Genomic DNA, 8,393 nt, shown 5'->3' with positions numbered 1-8,393 from the left:
CCTTCATCCCATCAGTCTCCATCTTCAGGGATCCCTGACTCAGGGAACTACCTCTTATCAAATATCTTGGCTTGCTTCCAATTGCTAGAAACAGGCAGCTCTGGCTCTTGTCTACTATCAGAATGATTTTCTTCCCCACCAGTTGTTTGTTTCGCTAATCCATTTGGAATTGTGTCTAGAATCCAGTGTTGGGGGAGGGGAATCCAAAAATAAACAAACAGAAAAGGAGCTTTCCCTAGTGACATTGCCCCCACCCCGGACTAAAATAGAAATGACAGGAAACCTGGATTCTGCTCCCTTGAAAAGTGATATGATGAAAAGAGAGCAGAAAGTAGCATCAGCATTCGCTGAAGCCCGAGGCCTTAGACATCAGGACATCGCCGCAAGTCCTTCGTTTTCTACATAATCAGGATTTATAAAGGCTATTTTTGCCTTTAATATACCTGCTATCCTGGTCTTGCTCAAGTGTCTCTGAACAGATACCATCTGCACCACCTCCACAGCCAGCCACACAACACAAAGCTACAGACTCCCTGACTCCAGTGTTCTTGCTTTCTAAGATGGGGTCTTAAGAGTGGTGAAGACATAACACAGGAAAGAACAGAGAGGCTGGATGAATTATGTGGTAAGGTTATGTGATAAGGCTCATGCAAAATCAAAACGTGGGGCACAAGCAATAAACTTTCTAGTACTGTGTGGACTTTAATAACGTAATAAATAGCTTTCTGTTGGATCAGAGAATGTTCCTTAAAATCTTCCTTCTTTAAGATTTTTTCTTTTCTTACTGGACTGAACATGTTTATTTTACTTTTTTTTTCTTAACTGATTTCCATAAGGAACAGGAGTGGTAAAATGTATATATGCATGTATGAGTGAAAACATTTGTGAGTACTTTGTTTTCACGGAACGGAATGAATAGCTGACCTTTGTGGAAGTATTCCTTGTTTTGTGATAGTTATTTTGTTGAGTTCCTGGACTTAGATGGCAAGTCCTCTTAGTGAGGCTGGACTAATTCTATGTTCTCTATGGCACCAAATCACTATGGCTGTACAAGAGCCATTATTACCCCAAGTACCATAATAATGCCCATGCCCTCCTATGACGTTATTGTTTCCTATCTGCCAGGACATTAATTGCCTTCTAACTTGCTCTAAAATTGGTAGGTAGGGCATACTGCCAAGACTAGAGAGAAGAAAGCCGCTGGTAATATAATAAAAGGCTGTGTAAAGGATATGCTGATACCTCCTTCTCATTGGGGAATCTTCACATTTGCATGTTACTTCATTTGTTATGGATGTTAGCTCAGGCTTGCCTTATGTCGTGGCTTCCATCTTATCATGGTCAATGTCTGATCTTTCCTTTGACTGAATGATTCAGACATCTCCGAAGTTATTTTGACTTTTCCACTTTCCTTTACAGGCTTTTTATGAGTCATTGAATTGAAGGGGAGGTTATTTCTAAATTGGAAGGTGAGGACGAGGGAAGGGGGAGGAAAGTTCCGGAAAATAACTAGGAAAAGTCACCTTATTGTTATAGTTACTGGAGGAATAATTTCTGCTTAGTTTGGTGATATGTAGCTTATTCAAAGTTGACTAAAAATATAAGCTAGAAATTAGACTTTTTTTTTTCCTGGATAACAAACAGTGAAGTTTTAGACTACTTGTAGCTTGCTCTGCAAAGGACAGGGAGGTGAGTAGAAGAGACATGGGACAAAGAGTTAGCTGGAAGAAGAAAGGGGCAAAGCACAAAATTTCTGAAGTCCAGATTCTCAGTCTCACAGGAAGTTCCCAACCATAAGGTAATGCTTGTGAGGGGGTGCCTCCTTGACCTGTCCCAATCCATCTCTGGTTTGTTTCATGGTCCATGGGTTTGTGTATTATAGGTAGAGTTGTGAGAAAGGTACATTTAAATCTGACTTAGAAATTTAAAGAGTAATCAGGCAAACATTTTGTTATTTAGGAGCATGAAAAGTGGGTGGAAATTAAAAAGAAAAGCAAAATCTAAGGATGGATATATTTCTAGGAGCACAAGAGTTTTTATAGCAACACCAGATTTCTCAAAAATGCGTACTGTGACTTGTACCCAAATGAATAAAAAATGCAATCATTTATTCTCGTGCATTGTGCTAATGTGAGAAAAGAACTGCAATTCATTCAACGGTCCTAATTTAGAATGCTAGGAAAAGACAAGCTTTCAAATATCTGACACACATCTAGTAGGGCTATTTATGAACTGCTGAACATAAAAATCAAATTGGGAGAAGGGGCGGGGAGGGACGGAATTCTCATTTCCAGAGCATCACACGGGTAAATGTGGCCCATTTTGTCCAAACTTGCTCATGGCTGCTTGGTCACTTGGCAGGAGCCAGGGGTGAGTCTGGAGAACTCTCAACATGCCACTTCAGTTTATTAACGACGTTGTAACTGCAACCAAAGTGGGCTGATTTCTACTAAATAAATGGTTGTGCTTTGCCCTTTAGCATGAAGACTTCTGGAAAGAACTTCAAGGAAATAGGGTGCATTGAGACTTCAAGAAGAGGACATTTTTATCTGTGTAAGTGCTTTTCTCCCAAGGAGTTGGAAAACACTCCTTAAACACAACCTCTGATGTTGGTGTTTTGTAAGTACTACCCTCTAAACTATCAGTGATAAACTTCTCCTAATAGGGAGGGAACTGGACAAAGGGATGAGTTTACAGAATGAACTCTGCAACAAAGAGTTAACCCTTCCCCGGTAACCTCGATTGTGAACATCGGCCCCTTCCTTGCTTTCTACTGCGCAACCAAACTGTGCCCAAGTTTGAACCAACCCTGGAGCTACATCCCTTGCCAATTGACTTAACAGACATTTTCGGTAGCCTATCATAACTTCGAACTGCCCTACCATCAACCAATTACAACTAAAGCTTGGTCCAGGACGCTGTGAGTCCGGGAGGGGGCTAATACCGGGTCCAGGAAAAGGGGCGGTGAGGAAGCTATGACAGACGGGTAAGTGAAACCAATCAGAATAGAGAGCCGCCGCCCCACTATCCAATGGAGAGGTAAGAACTATGAAACGGGGTGGGCCTGTTGTCATGGGGGAGGTGGTGGCGCTTGATGGCTACTGGCGGCCGAGGTAAAGGCAGTGGCGCTGGAGTTGGTTGGGGGCAGCGGCAGGTGAGTGCCGGTAGCGCGGGCCTGAGGTCTGGGGGCCGTCGCGGGGCGGAAACTCCAGCTCGGAGCTCCGGAGGCGGAGGCCGGAGGAAGGGGGCCTGGACTGTGGGCCGGGTCGGGCCGGGGCCAGGGCGGCGGCGGCGGCGGCGGCTGCGGCGAGTTCGCTCCGACTGGGCTGGTGGGAGAATGGCCCGGTTCCCGGCGGCGGAGTTCGCGTTGGCAACATAGGCTGGGGGCAGACCCAAGCGGTTCGTGCCGGGAGGTCCCTTGGGACGTCCCGCTGCTTGGGCGCTGACCGGCGGCCGGTGTGTGAGCGGTAAGTTCCCTGAGGAGACGGGAGCGGACGGGGTCCCGGAGAGGGGGGATGACCCGGGGTGACCGGCAACAACCTGGTCCAAGGACCGGGTGACTCGGGGATACACACCCAGGACAGCTGGGGTGCGAGGGAAGAGAGCAGAGGAACCCGGGAAACCCAGGAGCGGCCCGAGCGGAGGGAGCTGGGGGGCCGAGAAACTGGGAGTGGCCCGGGTCCGAGGGAGAAGAGACACCGAGGGCGGCCGGGGTCCGGGGTGACAGTGAGCGGCCTGGGTCTGAGCGAGGGGCGTCGAGGAAAGGCAGAGAGGGGGTTGGGGACTCTCCTGAGAAAGGCGGCTGTCCGAGGGTGGAGGACTCCGGGGGAGTCTAGGAGAAGCGGGTCTTTAGGAGGGTGGGACCTGTGGAGACCTTGAACAGCTGGGGAGGAACAGGAGCTCCCAGCCCCCACCGCTTGTCTGGGATGGGAGACCCAAGACTGGACTGGGAGCTCCTGGGTCTGAGAATCCGTGGGGGACCATGGGACCTGGAGCAGTAGTTCGGATTTGAGACTGGGGTGAGGGGGTCTACTGGGGAGTGGAAGTTCTCTCAGTTGGAGAGTAGTCACGCAAAATGACACAGGGGTGGGCGGGGAGAAATAATTTCCTTGTAGGAAGCGCGAAGTAGATAGGGCGTAGATAGGACGCAGTAGGAGAAAGTTGCTCTGGAAGAGAGTGGTGGTCTTGTGGAAACTGGCCGTAACAGCAGATATGAGAAATTTACAGTGTAGTTATTAGTAGATTCTAAGGACTTCAGACATAGAAGAAACTTCGGCGTCATAATACTAAGGTGCAAGAGAAGAGCATCCTAAAAGGGTTAAGTGACTTGCATTCTAGTGGCTTAGAAAAAAATTTTTGTTTTAGGATGACACCAATGATATTAGAAAATGAGGACATTGACAGGATGGGGAATTTGAAAGGAAAAAGGGGAGGTGAGGAGTAGCTGAAACTAAGGGAGTAGGAAGGACTGGGGACTTGATCAGAAAGAGGGGAGTCATGAAAGGATAGACATACTCTGGCCAAATTTAAAATAAATTCCACCACTTAGCTTGGATAATTTAACCTCTCTGTGCAAGTTTCCGAATCTGTACGATAGTGATAATAATAGTCCCTATTTCATAGGGTTGTTTTTTCACATGGGTTAATATTTGTAGAACTTTTAGAATAGTGACTGGCATCGAGTAAGCAGTGGGTACTTACTGACTAGATTGTTAAATAGAGGATGAAGACCCGAGTTTTTTTAATGCTGTGATTCTCAAACTTTAGCTTGCACCAGAATCACCTGGAGGGCTTGGTAAAATACAGACTGCTGGCCAGAGTTTCTGATTCAGTACATCTGGGGTGGGTCCTGAGAATTTGCATTTATCTCAGGTGATGGTCAGAGGATCCCACTTTAAAAGCCACTTACTTCAGTGAAAACAGTAATAATGTTTAAACTTCTCAAACTGTCTACCCTGCTAGAGACAAGTAGAGGCAGATTGCAAAAATGATCCAAATATAAGGGATATCCTCTATTAAGCCCTGTGTTTCTCAAACTGCGGATTGTGATTTATTAGTAATTTATAAAATCAGTTTAGTGGGTTACCACCAGCATTGAAACTAGCATTTCAATTGGTGAAGAATTGACTAGCATTGCATTTGGTGAAGAAAAATGTTGTTTTGGGAAAATTTTCTTGTGTGTGTACTAGGTCACAATGTAGAATCTGTTTCTTATAGTCAAAGGAGTTTGAAAAACTGTTTTGAGCCATGCAGTGCAGCAAAAGTAGCCCTTCAGTAGGGCTTTCTAGGGACTGAGTTTATTATTTATTTTTATTTTTCTGGTAATTCTGTCTCAGGTGGTCGTACATTCTATTTAATTTCTTTAGCCTGCAATTTGGTTTCTCCTATGTTTGCCTGATCACATACTGCGTTGTGCCTCTTTTTAGATATTGAGAATCTTTGGCATGAGGACTTAAGGAAATTTGAGTCAGAGAAATGAAATTGAGTGGTGTTTCACTTGTGCCCTCTTGTTTACCTTTCTTTTTATACCACGGTATGGTAACCCATTGTCTGTAAAAAACCTAAGTATGCACAGACATATTGGCAGTAAACAACTAACGCTGAAATGGACTGGTTTGAGAACAGTTCATGTATAGAAAATAAGTAAAAACCAAGTAAGACACATTTCAAAGAAGAAAAGCAAAGGAGTGTTTCCTTTTTAAAAGAGAGTGAAAGTAATATAAGGCTTCTCATGGCCTTACACTAATACAAAACATATAAAAGCATTTTTTTTTTAAGTTTATTTTATTTTGAGAGAGAGAGAGATTGTACCCGTGAGCAGGGGATGGGGAGAGAGAGAATCCCAAGCAGACTCCCTGCTGTCAGTGTGGAGCCCTATGGGACCCTGGGATTGATCATGACCGGAGCTTAACTGAGCCATCCAGGAGCCCCTAATATGAAAGCATTTTTAAGGGAATCAGATATACTTGTGTATTTTAGATTTCTAGGCTTTTGAAGAGAGAAGAAAGTGATAATAATTCACAGTAAAATGCACCTGGGATAGAGGCTTAACTACAAAGCAAATAGTTTATTAAGCAGGAGCCTTTGTTTTGATGATTTTCTCCCTTGAGAATGAACTGGATGTGGTACATGTTGTAAACTTAACTTGTTTGGGGACCTAAATACAATCTACAGTACCTTTTTACAGCTATGTTAAGAATATGTGTATTTTCTGTGCTGTTCTTGGTTTCCTTTTTCTTCTGTAAAAACCTAGATGGTTTATATTTAGGAAGAGATGATTATATTAATTTTTGTGGCTACAGGAACAGAGAAAGTATTGAAAACTTAGAGATTCTTGCAGCTCTCTTTAAAATCTTTAAGGGATTTATGTGGCCCTTTCATTAATGTTTTATGAAATTGTGAAGAAACTCTTGGTGTAGCTTTGCATTAGGATTTTTACATAATTTTTTCTCTCAAAAATAATTGTTCTCAGATTTTTATATTTCATTAAAATTTTTATTTTTGTTTGGAAGCCTACAAAACATATAATCATTATACTTTTGAACTGAAAAAAATAAGCAGTCTTTTCACAAAAGAAATTTACTGATTTTTGTAACAAAGGTTCCAAGGATGAAAGCTTTTGAATTCCTTGCATTGCATTAAATGGAGGATCCCTGCCACCACAGTGGTTGTTCTTTAAGTCATTGTGCAGTTGGTGGACACATTTGTATAGATCATTCAATTCTTTGCTAATTGATGGAGGAATGTAAAACCTTAATAATTGAATGTGGGGGAAAAATATAAAAGTTCACTGTTCGTAATTGTGAACATTGACCAATTTGATTACTTGCTTTTTAATAAATGGACTTTATTCAGTTGACTTATTATTCATCCATAATCTAATCACACTTACCTATGAATAGCTCTGATTGCTCAACTCATTTTATAGTGAGATTTAGTAATCTGTAGTTGAATGAATGGTGGTTTCTAAATCCCAAAGAAACTGTGTTCCTGACTACAATTTGGTGAGACTTAATTTCACATATCAAAGAAAATTCAAGTAAATGATTTAGAAAAGAAGTTCAATTAACACTAGTTAATTAAGTTTATTTTCTATTTCAGCATTTTATCCTTTTTTATAAATAGCTTCTGATCTGCTCTCTCTGCTGCTGGCCTTCAACTACCCATATAATAAACCTTGATGGAAATGTTGGTGCCTGAGAATTTAGTAGTGTAAAGGTACAGAAACCTATGTCTGGTTTTCAGTTTGCTGAGAGAATTACTTTTATCAGAAAAGATCCCTTGGGAAAGTTACCACCTTAAAAAAAAGGTGTTGTTGTTGTTGTTTTTAAGTTTATTATTTTTTTTGAGAGAGAGGGAGAGCCAGCAGGGGAGGGGCAGAGAGAGAGAGGAAGACAGAATTCCCAAGCAGTCTCCACACTGTCTGCGCAGAGCCCAGTGCGTGGCTCTAACACACTGTGAGATGATGACCTGAGCTGAAAACCATGAGTTGGACACTTAACCGACTGAGCCACCCAGGCGCCCCTTGTTTATTTAGTAGAGTACTTGAAAACCTGCATTTTATTTTTAGCTTGCCAAAACATATCTATTATGTTTGATAGATTGTGATTTCCACAGAATGACTCTTGAATTCTGAATTCCAGTTTCTGAATTCTGATACATGTTTCCTTGATAGGGCTAGGGAGAAAGGAAACAATTGTACCCCTTAAATATTAAAAAATAAATTTGCTATCTAATTTTTTTTATCTTGACATGATGATAAATTATTTGCCAAGAAAATTTGTTTCAGTCATATAACCTATTGGGATTTTCATTATTAAAGTTACAAGTACTATATAAAATCTTAGGATGTTTGTTCAGGTCTGAGCCACAGGTTCTGATAAATAGGATGTCCTCATGATACTGCTTATATATTTTTGAGAATATAAAATACACACTTGGAAATCTTAGAGCAAAAGGAGGATTGAAACTAAGGGAGAACGAGGAGAACACTGACATGTGTTTAAGGAGGAGTCTGGAGGATCTGTAGGAAGTATGTCTAGAGTAGTGAGCCCCTCTTGGCAGTTTTCCTAGAGTGACATATGTAAAGGAGGATGATCCTATTTGCAGCATTCTCCCATGGACATATTTTTTGTACTGTGCAGTTTCCACTGCCTGCTATAACTCTTCCTTTGTTATCTTCCACTCAGGAAAGCAGGTCAGAATGCAAGTGAATAGACTGAGAATTGCTAGTCCTAGAGGATGGGAGCCTGGGCAGTACCATGTGGATTTAGAAGGCTGGACACTTGTCTCTGCTTCTGCAACTCTTGGGAATAGGTCCCTAGCAGTTGTAACTAGGGCAAGTCATACCATTTGTCTTTCTCTGGTGGAGTCTGGGATTAAGCAGTAGGAAG

The 8,393-nt window shown here is 42.2% G+C and overlaps 1 protein-coding gene across 10 annotated transcripts in view; it reads left to right on the top strand.

Moving 5' to 3' along the window:
* Nucleotides 1–3,019: 3,019 nt before the first annotated feature.
* The window catches only part of NUMB (NUMB endocytic adaptor protein), a 201,720-nt gene continuing 196,346 nt past the window's right edge, over nucleotides 3,020–8,393 (top strand). For 6 of the 10 annotated variants that reach the window (XM_047862205.1, XM_047862204.1, XM_047862203.1 and 3 more), the window contains exon 1: nucleotides 3,076–3,154. In XM_047862205.1, coding sequence (XP_047718161.1) covers nucleotides 3,095–3,154 — 60 coding nt within the window. In that variant the 5' untranslated portion in view covers nucleotides 3,076–3,094. Of the gene's footprint in view, nucleotides 3,040–3,061; nucleotides 3,155–3,313; nucleotides 3,468–8,393 lie in introns of those variants that run through there. The other 4 variants (XM_047862209.1, XM_047862206.1, XM_047862210.1 and 1 more) reach the window with 4 other exon arrangements.

Source organism: Prionailurus viverrinus, chromosome B3, assembly GCF_022837055.1.
Source record: "Prionailurus viverrinus isolate Anna chromosome B3, UM_Priviv_1.0, whole genome shotgun sequence".
In the NCBI taxonomy this organism is placed as follows: domain Eukaryota; kingdom Metazoa; phylum Chordata; class Mammalia; order Carnivora; family Felidae; genus Prionailurus; species Prionailurus viverrinus.
This window is presented reverse-complemented; position numbering and strand designations above follow the sequence as displayed.